Source organism: Hylobates moloch, unplaced genomic scaffold (assembly GCF_009828535.3).
Source record: "Hylobates moloch isolate HMO894 unplaced genomic scaffold, HMol_V3 SCAFFOLD_56, whole genome shotgun sequence".
Taxonomy (NCBI): Eukaryota; Metazoa; Chordata; class Mammalia; order Primates; family Hylobatidae; genus Hylobates; species Hylobates moloch.
Genome location: NW_026652331.1, coordinates 304,861 through 326,036, shown reverse-complemented (window position 1 = coordinate 326,036; position 21,176 = coordinate 304,861). Strand labels below are relative to the sequence as shown.

Genomic DNA, 21,176 nt, shown 5'->3' with positions numbered 1-21,176 from the left:
TCTATTCAGGGAGATACAATATATTCCTTAATCACAATTTATATTTATTTAAGTTTTTGTAATAATTCCTGCTAAGATTTAAAAAAAAACTAGTTTTAACTTAAAAGGTTATTTTCAAATGTCCTCATCCTTCAGACCTCATTTGTAAAGTCACCATTATATTCCTCATATCTTCCCAAATGCAAGGAGACTTTCATGCCTTGACATAGAAAATTGTTTTTGATTTTTAAAATTTCCTCACTGGATCAATAGCCTGATATCAAAACATAAAGCTCAGGTAAGATATAAACTGATAATAAAGAAATGTCCACCATGAGAAAATGCTGTCATCACAGACAGATTCTTGTTACAGAATTCTGGTCCCTGCACATCCTTTATTCTCCAGCTTCCAAACCAAGTGAGTTTTAAAATTCTTGCTTATGTATCAGATGCATTTGAGGACACTGTATATGATTATTTCTGATTAAGAAATTCCCAGTGCTATTTATCTGTAAATGTGACAATTACAGGAAGAGAGACCAAGGTGAGTTCTTATGATATGTAGAAAGATTCACAATCACATAAGAAATAATGACTTATTGAGTGCTGTGTTTGAAATGTCTAGAAAAGTTCATTCATCTACCCACCTATACAGGTGTTCAATGATAGCCGCTAGTGTTGCTCGGTTGACCCCTGGAAGAGAACGTATAAATGCTCCATATTTTTTAATTCTTTCCTTGTCATCTTGCGTATCTGAAGGGAAAAAAAAATCTTGAGATCTAAACTAATTATCTATGTTATGAATTTGTCTATTAGTAGTATTGTAAAATAGTCACAAACAAATGCATTTTAATAAGTTATACAATCAGGTTTCAGTAGACAATCATTCAAAGTTCTAAAGTAATTGCCTATTAATCTGGAAAAGCATTTATTTACATAACATTCCAGCTCTATGTGCTCTAGTTCTTATAATTTGTAATTTAAAATAAAGAACTTTTAAAATAGAAGGTTAGGTGGGATTATATTTTTTTATCTTCTACTTTATGAAATAATGAACTTCAACTTAACAGGAATACATTCAATTAATTACTCAAACTGGAGTACAAACTGAAGAGTTAAGCCAAAAGTATTTTAACTCTGGCTATGGAAATGTTTTATCATTTGTATTTGAAAATGACAGTTCTGATTTTTGTTTCTCATGAAATTATAAAAATCTTTCCAAAGCTATGAACCATCCCGGAACTATGAACTATACAGTACCCCTTCGATCCAGGTAAAGGGTACTTTCAAATCTTTTGAAAAGGTGAGAAGGCAATGGAAGAAGTCAAGCCCAGGCCTTAATAACTACAATCTGGATTCAGAGGATGATATACCTCCTGCTTTGGTCGTGAAAAGAAATTTGTTGGTTTATAGAGAGGAGGATGAGAAGGAACTACCCTCCACTCACCTAACTCCAAGAAGGCAAATATCTGGAGAAACTAGAGACAGGAACCCCCAAAGATCTAGACTCTCTGTAGAGGGCGTGCAGTGACAGTTTAGCCTATACTACCTGAAGTGGAAATAGATCATTCTTCAAATAAATCACTTGTGCTGACTTGGTAACTCAAGGAGACCACACTTATTATTTCCTCTCAATTCGCAACTATCTTTAGAAACAAGACTATTTTATTTCTTGCTTAGCCTTACCTCTTCTATTCACAGAAAATCAGCAGCATACTAATGATGTCTTAAAAGCACAAAGTCACTTGTAAAGGACATTAGGATCCCTGGCTAGGTAAAAAAACTCTGTATGACACAGTTTTCAAGTGCACTACTATTCAAAAGTGCAAGTGATATCTCTTTTGTACTGATTTAGCCTGTACATGAAATCAATAACCATACACATGAGTGTACTGAATTAAGTGCACCAGTAGATGACTCTCTATAAGAAAGAGGGGGAAACACCCAAATTACATTCAAAGACATTACTGGAAATTAATTATGTATAATTCCCAGTATAATCCAAACATTTATTCTCGCATTATCCAGTTTCTAACTGTAGGAGAATTTACATTTATTCCTTAAAATTTAACACTACTATGCTTAAAACAAAAAGTCATGCTAGTATGCATATTGTCACACATCTTATAAAATAGATGATATTTTAAAATAAAGCTAAATAAACTGAAAGTAAAACTCAGGAAAGATTTCAGGCCATATAGAAAATACAATGAGCAATTCAACTAAACATATAATTTAACAGTCCTCCTAGAAGAACAGATCACATGTCATATAAATATAGGTGGTACACAGCTATAAGGCATTCTCTACCTCAGGTATACAGTACTTCAAAAGAGTTTTATGAATTCACTCAGAGAGTACTGGTTTATTCTTTTCAGGCCCAACATGACCACTTTTGAAGGGTCTGGCTGAACCACACTGTTTGCAAAAGCAAAGGAGTTAAAGGTTACCTGACCCAGTATTCAAAGCCTTCTCCAAATAAATTCTCAAAGAATTCACACGCAAGTGAAAGGTGAACGCATTCTTTTCTGACACTCTCCTACCCCTGCTGACTACCTTATTCTGGTAGACTGATAACAGTGAAGACTTGTTTGTCACTCAATTTGACAACTTTAGCAAATACATATTTGTTGCTGTTGTTGTTGTTGTTGTTAAGATGCAGGGTCTCAGCTCTGTCACCCAGGCTGGAGTACAGTGGCATCATCACAACTCACTGAAGCTTGGAATTCCTGGACTCATGTGATCCTCCCACCTCAGTCTTCAGAATAGCTGAGACTACAGGAGCACATCACCATGCCTAAGCTAACACTTCTATTTTTTGTGAAGATAAGGTCTCACTATGTTGCCCAGGCTGGTCTCAAACTCCTGGCCTCAAGCTATCCTCCTGCCTTGGCCTCCCAAAATGCTGGGATTATAGGCATGAGCCACTGTGCCCAGTCTTGCCACATACTACTGATAACCAATTTTATAATACAGACAAATTATAAGTCTCTAAAGTAGAGATACTCTAAACAGCTTCATACATTTCAACACAATTTTCTTAAAACAAAAATGAGGGTTGCAAGGTAACTGAGCTTAAAGCAATGTATTTATCTCTGTATTTTATATCTCAGAAAATTATACATTCAATTCTTCTTGTGATTACAGTGAACCCTACTGATTTGAGAAACATGAGAAGGCAAATGAAAGACTTCTGAAAGGTAGTTATATCGTGAGAAGCTTTATTTTCATTATAATGCTACTCCTGCTGACACTAACTAGGGTCATTCTTGGGATAATTTTCAACATTAATCTCTTTAAATATATCACTTGTTTTAGATTAAACAAGTACTTTCAATGAGGAAAATTACTTCTCAATAGAGGAATGCCATGTGACCAGATTCAGAAGCCATTTTCCAAATCTTGAAAGAGATTAAATATATAAGAGACAAACATATTATAATTATGGAAAAATTCAAAAGTAAGTTTTAAAACCTAGAACAAAAGAGAAATGAATATTATCATTTGTAAAATATTATAGATATATGAGAAATGCTTATGGTTTATTAATAAAAATAAAAATGTCATATACATAAATTATAAAAGTGGAGAAAAGGACTACAACATGGAAAAATAAAAGTAGCTTCAGTAAAACATGGAATTAAAGGCAATGCTTATATTTAAGTCTTTGTTATTGTAATGTTTCAATAAAAGGACTTGTTTTAAATCATCAGAGATTAAAAACAGGTTTTACTAAATTAATTTGACCCATGAGGGATTTAATAAACTCCTTTTCTAGGGTCATCTCTTAATTAGCTTTTCTTACAGTGTATAACAAAACTCTATTTCATTAGATGGAATCTAGAATAAATGAAGCAAAAGTTAAAAAAAATTGTTATATACACTAAAGATGTAGAACACGTAATAGAAGAAACGCAAAAGAGTCATAGGTGAAAATCTTGCAAAATGAATCCTGTAGTAAATGCTTCATTTTATTTTTAATGAGAAATTAGTAGCACACATGGACTTGACTGTAACATTCCAAAGTTGAAGCAAAGTATGCACTAAGATATCCACTGAAAACTAAGTATATACCAAAGGATTTAGTGAATATTTTGAATTTCTCTTGCAGAGAGAAACAGCTATTGATATTTATGTAATTTCTGTTCTAAGCCATTATGTACATTGTTTCTTTCAATTAAAATTTCAGCTTATCAAAGATTTTTAGAGTCTAAGTATTAAAAGGCAAGTATGTATTATGATCTATAACATATATATATATATACACACACAAACATATATATCTACATATATCTGTATAAATATTACCTAAAGCAGAGATCCAATATGGGTAGAGCTCCTTAGTAAGCAGTGCATCATCAATGTCAGAGAGAAAACTTTTCAACACACCCGTCACATCTTCAAGCTGATGTTTTCCAGCCCTCAATTTAAAGCTTCTTGCATCCTTTTTGAAACTCTCCAGAAGTTCACTTACATGCAAAGGATCACCATTCTTTTGATAGATAAATTTGCATCCTAAACCTTTGTTTTAAAAAATAAAGTTATATTTTAAAAGTCTAAATTCAAAAGCCAGTTTGATATTTTAAAAACAAAACAAATGTTTGTGTTGAGATGAGGAGTAAGATGATGAAATCATTATGCAAGAGACGATATAAACATGCATGAGCAGGAAAGGCTTTTTACCCCTCATTTTAGTATTTAAAATGTAAACCTAATGAGCAAATCATTGCAGCCTCAGCTTTTGGCAAGCCCCTGATCAGTCCTTCCTCCCGCTCTCCATAGTATCTTTTTCAAGTGTTCTTTTACTTAAAGTGCCCTATCTTCACTTAGTCTCCCAGCAAAATCTTACCTCCATTTCTCACTGACAAAAGTGAAGCTCTCTGGTATAAATGTCATCAACCTCCCACCCCCATGTTGTATATTAATTTCTGTACGCTCCCATCTTCACCTTATTTCCAATGGAGAGTGGGGTTACCTCTTTTTCATGGTTACTAATTCATGAAGTGCTCCATACCAAATAAAAGGAGCAGTGGTTAAGAGGAAGAGTGATGATGACAATGACAATAATTCAAACCCCAAAAGCCTCCCTTGCCTCCTCCCAGGCTTCTTTTCCCTGTTCCTTTCACAACCAGGCTGAGTTTCCTATATTTATTCTTCCTACTGTCTCACATGCCTGTTAATCCTTTGACCACACAATCTTGCTTCTCTGCCTAATCCCCATTCTGTTGGGGTCACCCTTCATCAATAATATTAACAAAGTTCTTTTTTTTCTAGAGGCTTTTCAATTTTTATCTAGGGAGAACTCCTTGCAGCATTTGACATTCTGAACGAATCCCTGTAAATTCTTTTAACCCCCTAACTTTCATGACATCAGGATTTCATGTCTCTTTTTTTCTCCCTTCCCTCTGTGACTGCTCTCTCAGTCTTGTAACTTTTTCTGCTCATCTAATACTTACTGGTCATTCCAGGGATCCTTCCTCAATTCTCTTCTCTTCCTGCCCACTGGGTGAGAACCCATCCAACCTCATCACTTTGACATAAACATTTTAACTCAGGTTTTAATTTCCATGATTTCACACACACACACACACACACACACGTGTATATACACACACACACACACATACCATTACATATACATGCAACATACACACACACACCCCCATACATCTTATGGCAAATCAAAATAACACAAAGGAATTAATTCTCCTGCCCTGTTTACTACCTCACCTTCCACCCCCACCATGTTCTTTATCTTGTTCCTCTCTACCTCAATATATAGTATTGCCTTCTCCCTAGCGCTTTACAAGTCAGAGTATTTCTTTCTCAATCAGCACATTAAAAACAAAAAATGCAGTACTGCATCACATAGATTCTTCATCATGATCTCACTCTCAGCACTGTCCTCTCCTTTCCATCCCATATGTTATTACTTGTGCACTGAGTTCTTATTACATTGTCACAACTTCTTGCCCATATTCTTATGAAGCCCTCTGTGTGTCTCAACAATGATAACAGCATGATCTAAAATTCGGGTCTGTATGTGTTACCAACAAGCTTAAAAATCTGAATACTGCCCTCCTGCTGCCTATGAGGCAAAGTTTGAGGATTTTAGTTTGCTATATAAAACCTCACCTTAATTGGCCTAACCTGTTGCCTTTTATATTGATCAACTATTCCTCCTTCTCACACTAAGCTCTGGCCACATTTAATACCACAAATCTCCAAGCACAAACTTTGTGACTCTGTATCTTGGCACACACTGTTTCTCCTCCTGGAATCCCTATCCTCTTCTCCTAACTAGCTCCCATTTTCTCTTAGGGCTCATGGTAAGCACTGTGCTTTACCCATGAGTCTCTCTGTTCCCACGCCTTCTCTGGGTGAAATTTACCCCTACACCATGGACACTGGTAGCACCCCCTGAACCTCTTTACTAGGGCATTTTACATACTGACTTGTAACTGCTCATGTATTTGTCTATTATTCATAAATCTGCAAACTCCTAGAAGGCAAAAATTATGTCTTATTTTCTGTGACATATCTCTGTGTATATCCAGCAGTTACACAGTGCCTAGAACTACTCAGCACGTATTCAATAAATGACTGCTTAAATGCAAGAATAAGCAAGTTCTACAAAAATCAATACTGACTAAGCGTTTGAGATGTATAGCCCTAGCTGAATGAATTTCCAATAGCTGGCACTCAAGTAAGTTAACTGAAAAATAACTTGAACATAATTTTGTTTATATAACTGAAATAATTTTCCCAATAGTGTAATTTACTTTTTAAAAATTAAAGCCCTAAAAGTCATAGTATGAACTCAGTCAAGTTCAAACCTTGACACAATGACACAAAGAGTACAGAAAATTGGTCTTGAGATTTTAACCCACAGGTCAGGGGGTTCAAAATAATTGCTACCATGAAACCATCTGCATCCTATAATCACTGGGTATTTTCTAAGTTCCTGTCAAATCTTTCTTCTATACATGCTGGTAGCATTGAGGTTTCCCCAATGTTCTGAATATAAATATAAATATATATATATATTTTATTATATGTTTTATTCAAGTAAGAAAAAATAGTAGGTTGAAGACTATCTTTCAGAGATTACAAGGCTAGATTAAAGCCTACAGTGACACAACATGTCTAAGCATGTTTTTAGAAGTGATGAACTGTGGAACAATATGTAAAATAATTTGATTTATATATATATACATATAAAAATATATATGATATAAACATACTTTATATATGTAAAGGGTTTATATATAAAAATATATACATGATATAAACATACTATCATAGCAGGAAGCTTCTTATAGTAGTGCCCAATATGTGATTATGTATATACTTTCAGTAGATATATAATACAAACACAATTATATGTATAACTATATATAATATAAAAATATATGATACATATATTTATATATAATACATGTACATCATGTTATATACGACTATATGTATATATATGAATATATGTATGTACATATATGTGTGTATATATGTAAGTGTGTGTGTATATCTATTTATATAAACACAATCCTTCATTGGCTTTATTATTCTAACATGCAAGTGAAGGTATCTTGTAATAGAGGTATAAAGTTATAATATATGAGTTTTAGTTGAAAAAAATCGAACGCTGAGTTATTTTAAACTCAAATAAACACAAGGAAAATTCTGATTTCCCCAGAAAAACATAAAATTGGCTACGTCAGATCTAGTCAAGGTATTTTAATTATTTCTTGCTTAAGAAAGGCCTTATGCCATGGCCTTATGCCATTATGAAACTAACATGGTGTAAAGATTCCCAATGAGGTTATGCTCCTGCTAAAACATAACATATATGTGATTCATGTATATCTGCAAAATGTACACTAACACTGAGTGACTGTAACCAATGAAGGTAACATTCTCCTTCCTCTGTTTTTAAGTAAACAGATGATTATAGCTAACAAGAAAAACATGAACATACTATCACAGCAGGAAACTTTTATAGTAATGCCCAAATATGTGGGCCTTATGTATATATTTTCAGTAGATATATAATAAAAACATAATGAATCTGGACATTAATAATTGCACTTGAATTACATACGAAGTAAGTAAAATACTTAAAATGACACTCTCCCTAGAACAAGAGATTAAAATATGCCTCTGTAAGTTTAATTTCTGAAAAGTGTTTTCTTTATCCATATCATTAGTTCTGGTATTTTGTTACATATCAGTGTATTATCAGTTTCACATACTAGAAGACATGATTCATAGCTTTGTCTTGAACTTTTTACTTCCACCACTGTGTTTCTAAGAGTGAGACCAGTGACTGGCATACAATAAGCACTCGATAAAGAAGCAATGAACTAATAACACAATGCTTTACTGCAGCCCTCTCACTATTTATACCTTCTTTTCAAATTAAAAACACCCAAAGATACCTCTAGTATTAGGAGAATAAAAATTTTTAATACAATCCAAAATATCAAATGATTTTCCTCTTTTCCACATTTGTAATCTAAATAAATGGCATTTATCTACAGGTTAAAAGGGCTCATGGTAATATTTTAACATTTTTACATTTAAAATAGGGTCAAGACATTTACAGTACGAAAGATATATGCAACAAAAGGAATTTGAAGAACTCATAACCATTTGAAAATAAACATGAAGAATAGAGGATATCTTTCAGGCATATCTAAAATACTAACATAGCATATAAAACTGACATGAAGTTGGACCATGGTACAGGTCAACGGATTTTTTATTTGCAAACTATTCATTGAAATATCTGTTGAAAATGAGCACAAATTGTGAAAATTAATAGCTATGCTTCTGAATATAACCTACATGCACACTTTATGTATGCCAAAGAAAGCAAATTATTTTACATATTGTTCCACAGTTCATCACTTCTAACAACATGCTTAGATGTGTTGTGTCACTGTTGGCTTTAATCTAGCCTTGTAGTCTCTGAAAGGTAGTCTTCAATCTATTTTTTCTTACTTGAATAAAACAGATAATCTACTATTTTTATGTACATATAATAATTTAGATTATTTCAATATGTTATTTAATATTTTATGCATATAAAGAAAGGAGGAAAGGTAAAACTGTATAGTTTAAATGAGTCTTATTGGGAGAAGGAATGGTAATTAGCTGAACAGTGAGTCTGCCTTTATTTTTCACTAGTATACTTACAAATATAAAGGGTTTTAATTCAGTCCAATAGAGGTACCACTTAAAAACCTGTAAGAATGATACGATCAGTTCTAGGTGTTGAATAAAAACTCAGTGATACTTACCATACTGTGTAACAAATGCTATACAGCTGTTCACTATAATGGGAACGTCATTTTTGCTGAGCTGCTGATCTTGTAAAGCATTACCATCTGTACCTGCTGCTTTTTCAATTGCAGTATGCCAGACTGTGAAATCCAACTTGGTGTGCCCATGGATGTATAATGTTCTGTAAAGTTTAAAAAGCATTTCAAATTATAATTTTGCTCTTTAAAAAAAAAATCCTACTCCACGACAGATTACCCTAAAATCCACATAATCGTTCAAGACAAACTCTTATCTCAGCCACTACGAGCTTCCACTCAATCCCTCTTTTGCTCATATAGTCACATCACTCCATAGCACTGAGGAAGCTCTCTGAATTTATGGTCTCACTTCTTTTCATTCCCCAGCCTCTTTTATTCTCTTTCTGAATAACTAAACTAAAACCATTGTGGCTATCACCTATGACTTCTAACAGATATTTCTGGTTATGTTTTTCAAGGTTTTAGAATTGTTGATTTTATTTCTTAAAAAGAGAAAAAAAAAACAGCATTCAATTTGAATTTTATAGCACAATTCTTTCTGGATTTTCCTCCTATCATTCGGGTCACTTAGTCTCTTTCCCAATCTCACTTCCTCTTTCTGAATGACAAAGTCGTAACCTCAGCACACACAAAAGCTCCATGGACTCTCCAGGGACATGTCATTCAGGCCAGTAGTTTCATCTTTTCACATACATTAGTTTACTTCCAAATCCCTATCTCCAGGCTGTAACTTTCATAAATCAGATCTCCATGTGACTGAAAAGCAGGAGAATAGAGCACCTGAGAGTGGGAATGACAATCAGACTTTTTGAACTTAAATTTTAACTCTGCCATTTACTTCCTTTGTAACTTTAGACAAGTCAACCTTATTTTTGCTTCAGTTTCATCATTGGCAAAATAAATATAATAATAGCACCTAGGACAACACTCAATAGACATAACATTAATGACTAATGTATAAACTATACTACTAAAGAATATTTATATTTGAGCATCTTCACCTTAATGTGCAATAAGCATATCAAAGCTTTTGCTCTCCCATACCAAGCTTCTGGGACCAAAAATTTTCCACATACCCCACGAGAAATTTAGAATTAATTAAGTGTAGATCAGTCTCTTTACCCAACCACTGCCACATGACTTCAGTCACAAAATTCTGTTGACTACAGTTTCCCAATGTATTCACTCTATCTCCTCTCCTTTCCAAGACTGCCTTATTTCAGATCTTCATGTTGTTCCTTCAGGTCACTACAGTCCCTCCTTACAGAATTCCTTTCCCAATTCTCAACCCCTGTAATCTCTACTCCTCACTATTGCCAGAAATGATCTAAAATGCAAAGCTAATGACATCACTTCCAGATCACTGTCTTACAGTTCATGAGTTTTCAAGATAAAATGTTTGCATAATCTAGCCTATATTTTTACCTGCAACTTGATCTGTCATTCTCCTATACTTAAGATACTCAGGAAACATAAACACACACAAATACACACACACACACACACACACACACACACACACACACACAAACACCCCTCCTGGATTTTGTAATACATATTGCCTGCTCTTTGGCTGGCTACTCCAAACCTTCCCCCAAAATTATACTCCAGGTAAAATTCCTTAACACTGTTCCTGATCTCCCTCTTATGCTTAGTATGTCACAGATATTCCTTCTCAATATTTCAATGGTGGCTTTGTCCTGCATCGTATCACCTGCTGTAGCTATGTGAATGTTTTAGCCACAAAACTCCAACCTTTACACAGGCAAGCAAAGAAAGTACTTCAGTATCTCCAGTCATTAGCACAGTGTCTGGCATTTAGTGGATACATAGAAGTTTTAAAGACCTATCACTAGATACAAAGTTTGCTTTAAAACATAAACTAATTGTTGATGTATTTTAAGTCTATTTACACCAAAGTAAAACTATATAATCTTGATTTCAGACTTGACAGGGCTAGTTTATATTCAACCCAAAGAGGCATGAATAAACCACATGAATTCTGGGGCTTTGGGGGCCAGGGGTCCGTAATAAGGAATGTAATCTTTTACATTTCTGATAATCACTGTACCTAATATAAAAAGAGAAACAAAAAACTTCCTTTCTTTCCTTTGTTTTCTTTCTTGAAATGCTCCTGTAAGAAGACAAAGATACCTGCACCTTATCACACTCATTTCTAACATCTGAACTTGCTATAACTACTACTGTTTTACTAATACTGGTGCTTGTAATCCTCATCTCTTGCTTTTTGACATCGTTATCTATTGTTCCTACTTTCCACAGCACTACAGCAGTCCTGACCTCCAGGTGTTGTAATTTTCTTTTTGAAGAATTCTGAAATTTGCACTAAAACACCTGACATGCTACAGCCTTTTCATTGATCTTATATCATCTTTAGCTCAAAAACATTCTATTGCTGGATGTATTTGTCTAACTGAAATTATATAACTCAGATAATTTTTTGAGAAATATCAAACCTCTTGATTACGTGAACTTAATCAAAATTCTGTCTTGCTATATTACAAGTTTAGGGAAAGAGAAAAAACTTTTTACATAATTTATCTAATAATTGAGCTTTAAATATGATATAAAATCTTTGTAACTATTTGCATATAAACAAGTACAATGGGTGTTTTAGCAAGCAGTGAAAGAAATCCAAAATGCAGTTGCCCTCCTACAATATGAGTATAATTCTGCCATAAACTGTGACATTTTCAAACTTCAAACTTTCTTTCTAGTCAGAAAAAAATCCACTGATGATGAGTTGAGCTGTCTCCTTGTGAATTAGTGAAGAGTAGAACTTTCTCAACTTGTCAAAGGGCGAATCCCAAAATACATATGTAGTGCAATAGATGGTTTGACATTTAATAGCATTGGTGCACTAACTTTCCTCTCTGATGCTTACCTAAAATTTGTGGACACTGAGTAAAGCATCGAAAGATATTTTCAACACAAATGCTGGATGACTTTGAGATTTCAAGTGTTATCAAACAACAATTTCACATTCCTGGATGATAATTCCAAAGAAACATTTACTTATATCCTGACAATCTGAAAAGTAATGTTGATAAACTCTAATTACAGAGAAATTAGTTATGCTAATTGTCCAATTTCTAAGCATAAATTCCAAAGGGCACTTCAAAGCCATATAAAGAAAAATGCTTATTTGCTATAATGAATCAAAACCGTTCAATAAGACCTAGAAACCAAGTCCTAGGACTAACAAAAATAATTACATTAAAACTGCAATATAATAACCATGAAGCATAAACAATCATATTTGAGCCTAGTCTATGACAAGAACCAGAAGCGTCTTCACAAATAATAGATCAATAAACTTGACCACATAAAAAATAAATATGCTCATATAAAGAAGATTTTAAACAAAACTGAAAAGCAAATGAAATACTCTACAAATATGGCTGGAAAAGATAATATCTTAAGCATTTATACAAAAATAAAATAGTAAGTCCTCCACAGAAATATGGTCATCAGCCATGGAAAGGTAAGTCACAGAAAGAATTAGCTGATGTAATCACAAACCAGTCTAAGAATCAAATATGTGTGTGTGTGTGTGTGTGTGTGTGTGTGTGTGTATGTGTATCTTAGTCCTATCACACCTAAGATTCACAAAACAGAATTTCCTGAGCAACTTATTACAAAATCACACTATTAGAATAGACACACACACACACGTAAAATCAATGATGTGTCAAAGGCAATTTATCAAAGATCTAAAATGTATAATGTTCATCACTAGAGTATAACAAGATGAGCACAGCATTTTAAAGACTGATGAGATACTCTAAAAATAAATTTGAAAATATGTTCTAAGAATCTTAAAATACGTATGCATTACTTTTGACAATTAGTTCCAACCACAGGACTCTTTCATAAGTACATGATTTGAAACAAAGGCACAATATCTGTTTTTTTCAATATATTTCTGTTCCTCTCTCATGCACATGTGCACATGCACACAAACACATGTATTTAGTGGAGCATTTCAAAAATGGAAATAAGTTGAAATCCCCAAAACTAGGGAAAGGTTAAGTGATTTAGCTACATCCAGAGATACATATTATAAACTTAGTACAATGAGCAGAGAATGCATAATCGCACATATGTATAAATCCAATTGCATTTCCTAAAATGTTAAATTAACTCTGGGTAGAAAACTCACGGTCATTTTGTTTCCTTCTTTATATATGTCTGTGTTTTAAAAAATGTAATTAGAAACAAATCACGTAAGTCGAAGTTTTGACTGATCCCTTGAAGGAAAAGATATTTAAAGCCGTCTGAACCATGCCATCTTAGACTGTCATTGAGCTTTTGAGCCAGAGAACTGGAAATATCTCTGCCAAGCTTTTTTTTCCATATATGACTAGGAAACTAAGAGCCAAAAACAACATGTCTGAGGTATCAGAACTAGGTAGGAATTGCACACTTGAGCTACTCAGTACTAGCCTAGTTCATGAGCCTTCCTTTACCTGAGGAATCAGATCTCCATAATTTAAAACTCTGGTCCTCAGGTCCAAAAATACTTGTTCCAGACGTGAAATGCTGATGTGTATTTCTGTTGCCTTTCTTCTTAGTCCTATCACACCTAAGATTCATGAAACAGAATTTCCTGAACAATTTATTACAGTCACACTATTAGAATGGATGTGAAAGATGATCTACTAAAGCTACTCATAACAGAAGACCTATTTCTGTTCTTCAAGACTGTACACTTACATTCTGCCTTGAAAAGCATCCTAGGCATGTTGGAAATGTAATGGATAGGACTTTGGAGGATAGCTTTAGAAGGGTATGCTGTGCATTTTTCTTTATACTTCCTAAGCAACCTCTCAAAGACGACCCCATTTCTCATCCAAATAGGCTTTTGGGTTTGTTTTCTTCTGGAAAAGTATGAATTGTGTTATTTCTATGAGTGATGTTTGGTCATTAGAATTTTTAATGAACTCATTTTAAGTGCATGCTTTGAAATATTTTTGCAAATGTTTACACTTGTGTAACTAACACCATGATTAATATGTAGACCATTTCCATCACTTACAATGTTCACCCATAACTCTTTGCATTGCATCCCTTTCCCTACTCACAATCTTAGGCAAGAACTTATCTGCCTTCTGTCACCATTCATTAGTTTCCCAGCTCTAAAGCTTCATAGGAATGGAATTATACAGTATTACTCTTTTGTGTCTGGCTTCTTTTACTCAGCACAATGTTTTTAAGATTCATTCATGTTGTTGTTAATATAGGTTCCTTTATAATGATAAGCAGTACTTCACATATGAACACATACCATACGCTGTTTACACGTTCACTGACTAAAAATCATTTGGGGTCTCCTCACTTTATATTATAGATATAGATAAAGCTGATTTGAATTTTTGTATAGGAGTCATTTTGTGGACATATATTATGATTTGTTTTAGGTAAATACCTAGCAGCTCATTTGTTGGGATGTATAGCTAAGTGTAAACCAACTGTATTATTTCAAAAAACAAAAACCTGCTAAACTGCTTCCCAAAATGAATGTACTATTTTACAATCCCACCATACTTGCCAACATTTTGCACTACCACTTTTTAAAAAACTTACTTTTCTCAGTGTGATCTCATTGTGGTTTTAATTTGTATTTCTCTGGTACTTAACTTTACATGTGCTTGTTGGCTATTCATAGATATTCTTTTAGATATTTCTGTTCATCATTTTTTGCTATTTTACTGGGTTTCTGTTTTCTTCTAGTTATATGTATTCTGTCCGTATTTGGGATAGGAGTGCTTTATCACACACATGTATTTTGAATAGTACCAGTGTATGATTTCATTTGATTAACCACATTGCTTAAAGAACAAATTATAATTGAGTTTTTAACTTATAATACCAAAACTTGTGATTTTTTTCTAATTTCCTTGCTTTATCATATTAAACCCACAATAAAATATTAAATAGAAGTGGTGAGAATAAATGTTTGCCTAATTCCTGCATTTGAAAGAATTTTTTGATTCTATCCAATGTGTTAAATTCATTGGTATGAAGTTGGTCATAATATTTTCTTATATTTTCAATATTAAAATGATGCACAGTTTTGACACTGGTAATTTGTATCTTCTGTCCTATCTTCTAGTTGGAGTCTTATCAATTTTCTTAACTTTCCCAAAAAAAAGTTAAAAAATTATTAAATTGATTATTTCAAAGGACCAGCTATTGGTGGCTCAGATTTTTTTGAAATATATTCCATTTATTCATTCTTTCTACTGTCTATCAGTTCATTCTCTGAACCACTTTGGGTCTAATTTGCCTTTTTTGATTTTTAAGGTAAAAGTTTAGAGGACGGATTTTAGATCTTTTGATTTAGTGTAAGCATTTAAAGCTTTCAACTTCCTTGTAAATAGTTTTATAGCTCCATCACACAATTTTGATGTTATGATTTTATTATCATTGATCAACTATTTCCTAATTTTTCCTGTGATTTCTACTGTGAAGTATGGGTTATTTGGAAACATGCTTAACTTCCAAATACTCAGGAATTACTCTGCAATCCTTTCCAGAATAAGGCAAGTTATGAATTAAATTCAATAGAAAATACTAATAGAGTATCAATCTATCTTTCCAGGCCCATTGTCACATGCGTCCTCCTCAAGCATTCAAGGTTAAGGCCAACCCTATTGTTGTTTCTAGCCCATCCTATTTCTCTGAACCTATTATTTCTACCTCTTGGACTACCTTAGTGTCTCAGGCCCCCTTCATTTTTTCCTACTAAAGTCCTTCATTGGATTATAGATCCAGTTAAAAGTACTTTTCTTTAAAAAACAAAACAAAAACAACAAATACACACACACACACACACACACACACACACACACACACATATATCTTAGAGGGATTTGCTCATTCTTTTGTCCATTGTTTCCCCATCATATCATATTTATTTCTTCATAAGCTTATCTCTTGGTACATAGAGGTACTTTGAACTAACTGAAACAAAATTGTTGAAGCAAATAATATACGTTTTAAAATCTACCTTTTGTTAATAGACATACATCCCCTTCATCATAATTTTCTTTAACATAAAATCACTTAATATTTGTTTTGTAATAGTCTCTTTCTTTTTTAAAAACCTGTGGGGGTGGTGAGGGAAGAGAATCTCTTTTTCGTCTTGGCAATATTCAGATTAAGCCATCTCTACGAATTAAATCATCAGAAAGTTACAAAAGCAGTCAAGCTTATATTGTGGGCAATAGGCTACTGTTTAATTTGCAATTACATGCACAATTTAAAAACCACTTTAAGATAATTCAGCCTCTGGAGTATTGCTAACATATTAGCTTCTATAAAACACATTCAAGGGGGAGAAAAGATCATATGGAATAAGGTGATAGGAAATAAGGAATATTAAACTTAGGGTGTTAATCTCCCAAACTGAGAAAAGTAATCTGTTCCATAATTGTGAAACATATTGATAAAGTGTTTATTCCCCAGTGTTAAGCTTCTTTATGTGAAGAATTTGCAATTAAAACTGAAATGCAGTCAAGCTTGGGAGACATCAAGTGTATTATGCTTTATTATATATCAACCAAGGAATCTAAAAGAAAAGAACACACTAGTCTTTTCTGTTTCTGGTAACACAGTTTACTTCTTCCCACTGTGTTTATCAGAACCAACAACCTTTCGACAAAAGCATAATAAGTGTCTATGGCAATGGGCATGCAGTTATGGAACGTGAAAATGGTAAACACAGTAACTTATTTCTTAGAAAAAGATATGCAGAAGATGTGGGTTAAAAGTGCAAAATTAGTTCTCAAATTTTGAGAAAAAGATGTAATTTCTTGAACATTTCAGTCAAAGTGATGATACAATTTCCCACTGTCCAGGAAAATGCCTTCTGCCTTCCTGGTCTAGAATACTCGCTAACAAGAGATATTTGACGATATTTTTTTTTTTATGTGCACAAACAGTACTAAGGCCTAAAAGAAAAGCACAGAATATAAGTCCCAATAACAACATCAAATAGCATGCCAGAAACCCTTAAGTGTAATCAAGAAAGCTTTATTTTCCAAAATAATTTTTAAAGTATACAAAGAATACACATTAAAACGACACCATCTGGAACACCTTCTGTTTAGAGCTTTTTAGAGGAAAAATGCTCTGTGTGTGGAAAATATTATTGCAATATTTTTCTGTCTAAAGACACTCATGCTATGCATATAGAGAAAATGACCATGAAGATTAAAATATCTATCTAAATAGTGACTATATACAGGGGATAATTATCAATTTATGAACATTTCCAGTTTAGGGGGTTCTTTCTCCTCCTTGCCTTTAAGAAACATTAATGTATTTTAGCATTTTAATCAAAGGTAGATAAGAACAGGAAAAACATGTGAAATTAATTCATTAAATTTATGTATGATTTACATTTCTGGCTCAAGCTGTTACTAGCAAAAATTAAAGGTTCAAGCTTATAGCTGGTTGGTTTCTCTTTCTTTCAATTATTCACACTATCTCTATAGGCCATCAGTATAAATAATTGGAAGTTGTTTTACTTCCAAAAGCCACAGTTTTATCTGTCACTGACAAGTCTAACAGAATCTACCATTGCTGACAGTCATCATTTCCCAAAGGGCTAATAGATCAAAAGGGAGATGAAAACAAGGGTGGTAGAATGAAATTTTCTCATTTTGGCATGGTACTGAAACAGCTTTTCAACAATCACAGCTATAATTAACTAGCTATGTTTGAGTACTGGGAGAGAAGTGCATATTCTCTATCTTGGCAAATGATACTATCATTCATAGCATCACCCAGGCCAGAAGCTCAGGGGTCATCACTCTTATCTCCCAGTTCGCAAAGCAATTGAAAATCGACTGGTATCTCTCTCAACATCCCACTACCACATGGAGAAAACTATCAACAACCAAAATCATCCATCAATTCTTCTTTTCTTACTTTTGCAGTTGAGGGATCTTGCTTTCTTGCTTGTACTCTCTCTTAGACCTTCAATCTCTCCCATTTTCTGTTTCTTTTCCATCAAAATTTAAACTTGTGTAAGTTCAAGCCATCTGAAAACAAACTGCATATATATGCCCTTTCTGGGTCAAATCCCTTACCTCGTTAATCCTATGAACCTCCCTCCAGATATCTTTGACAAAGTGACCTCACCAGCTGTCTTGGTTTACTCAGTTTCCATTCTTAATCTGATCTAGTACCTGCCTGTTCACTTCTGCTCTCCCCCAAGTCACCAGATGGACTCCAAATCACTTATCTCATGGAGTATGTATTCTCACTGAGCATGTCCTTCTGTCAGCACTTGACATTTTTAACTGATCCTTCCTTTTTGAGACACTCTCTTCCTAGACTTTGTAACACGTTGTACTCTCTCTTAGTTTCTGGCCTCACTCTCTGAGGAAACAAGCAGCTACTTCTCCCTGACAAATTCCCCTAACCCAAAATGATGTACAGTCATCAAAGCTCCAACACAGGGCTTCTTCCTTTCTCCTTCCATAGAATCACCCTAAGTAATTTCACTTTCTACCTTCTTTACGCTGGTAACTCCAAAATCTGTACTTCCAACCTGTTAATCTTTTCATGAATATCTTATCCATAAAAAATAACTTTCTCCCATCAATTTATTCTTAGATGTCTTATAAGAATCTCATGCTCAACATGTCTTAAACTCATTATCTCCCAGGCTCCCTCCCAAATCTGCTCCTTTTTCCACTATTCCCTATATGATGTCTATGTAGCCACAGAATACACAAACACATGTTTATATGTCTATGTAAATAAGTAGATATGAGACTCTGTTTTGCACCATACAGGGTGCTGTGCCTGTCACGTATGTATAGTCTTTGTTCTGGTTCTATCAGGGTTCATAACCTCACATTCTCGGCATCTACTGTGCAGATTCTTTACTTTTATGCACACTGTGGACCTCCCTTCTCTCTACTCCATTTTCAATTAGGTAGGAATTGTATGGACATGTTTTCTAATAATTTTATAAAAATGTTTTCTATTAATCATTTTTATTTTTCTAATAAATGCTTAAATTTTGAATTCTAGTAACTTACGGTGTCTATCCAGACTCTATAACACTTGTTGATTTAAATCCTGAGAAAGATCTCTACAAAGGTACTGGTAAATTAATATTGAACACTTGATTTTTAAAAAAATATTTAAGTTACAAATTGACCCTACTTTAACTTCAAAATGAATTATTTTCCTCAATATCATATAGGCAAAAGAAGGCTGTTTAAGTACTTAAAATGGGGCTTGGCACATGGTAACTGCCCCCACTGTCATCATTGTTATTATCAGATGATTATTAATTTGGAGTAAAAAGGAAAAGCAAGTAAACCAAAGACAGAAGCATGTGATAATATAGTTGCTTTTAAATGGTGGGTATGGTACATTAGCTACGCGAAGAGATTTACAGAAAATAACTTGGTTATATTTATCCTCACATTTCTCCCACTCCTATTATTACTCTTCACTTTCATAAAAATACTTTCAACATAACTTGTTAGTAACACAGGTAGATAAAAACTTTCAATTACCAAAAACGTTATTAACTGTCTGGGACCATTATTTTGGAATTTCATTAGTTTTCTACTTTTCCATGAACTCAAAAATAATATTACAAATGAATTTCATCTCCTGATTTCTGCAGTCCAGCGGTAAGATCAAAACGTACAAAATATCAAAACATTTAGTGCTCTGGCTTCCATATCTTCCATTTATGAGGGGGTGGACTCCATGCAGTAAGCACCAAATAGAATTACATCAAACTGAATCATTCTAATCCATGTTTGCTACATTTCAATTAAAACCTATGTATCACTAGTCAAATACTTCACAGGTTAAAAAAAAAAGGGTACAAAAATACCTTGGCTATAATAACCTGAAAAAATGAAAAGGATAAACACATTTGTTAAGCTGATGCTTGTCTATTTGTTTAAGAACATAAGCTCTGAGGGGTCAGACACCAAGTTTGTATTGTTTACCTTTTTTATTTTCCTGCCATGGAAGTAGCAGTCAGTAGGCATTCCATAAATATTAATAAATGATTGTAAAACTGCATTTATGCTAGTATTTTAATGCCAAATCCTATCTATACCTAATAATTCCTCATTATTTCTGGACATAAAATTAACAATACTCTCACAGTACAGTGAAATCATCATCTAGTACCAAAAGTAAGAATCTAAAGTATCATTAACCATAATAATCCAAGAAATAAGTAAAAATGCAAAGTCCTAATTATCCCTAGAAGCTAAAAAACACAATCTGATATAAATATCTAATCAGCAATATGCTTGCTGTATAAAGCTCGTGATGTCGTCCCACGAAGTTGAAGGAAAGGCAGGTTCAGATGACCACTGAAAGTCATTATCCTTGTCACAGCAATAAAAATAATCAAATGAAGGCTTATTTAGCTATATTTTTATATCACAGTTAAACATTGAACAAGATAAGATTGAACTGCACAGATCCCTTTATACACAGATTTTTCTTTTGCCTCTGCCACCCCTGAGACAGCATGATCAACCTCTCCTCCTCCTCAACCTACATATATAAAGATGACGCAGATGAATACCTTCATGATCTACTTCCACTTAATGAATAGTAAATATGTTTTCTCTTATGATTTTAATAGCATTTTCTTTTCTCTAGCTTACTTTATTGTAAGAATACAAATAATCTTGCACTATTATAGAGCAAACCATACTGAACCAGTGTAATTAACAGTTTTTTTAAGCAAATTACAAGACGCCAAGGGGAGAAAAACCAATTTGTTGAAGAAGAGAGGCAGTTTGAAGATTTCCCAAAGAACTAAAAATAGAACTACCATTTGATCCAGCAATC

At 33.6% G+C, this 21,176-nt stretch overlaps 1 protein-coding gene across 3 annotated transcripts in view; it reads right to left on the bottom strand.

The window, feature by feature from the left end:
• Window positions 1-21,176, bottom strand: part of LOC116463738 (arf-GAP with Rho-GAP domain, ANK repeat and PH domain-containing protein 2) — a 182,333-nt gene that overhangs the window by 61,480 nt on the left and 99,677 nt on the right. For 2 of the 3 annotated variants that reach the window (XM_058434826.1, XM_032146988.2), the window contains exons 20-22: window positions 9,282-9,445; window positions 4,288-4,500; window positions 627-732 (exon numbers count right to left, since the gene is read on the bottom strand). In XM_058434826.1, the coding sequence (XP_058290809.1) occupies window positions 627-732; window positions 4,288-4,500; window positions 9,282-9,445 (483 nt within the window). The remainder of the gene's footprint in view (window positions 1-626; window positions 733-4,287; window positions 4,501-9,281; window positions 9,446-21,176) is intronic. The other variant, XM_058434827.1, reaches the window with a different exon arrangement.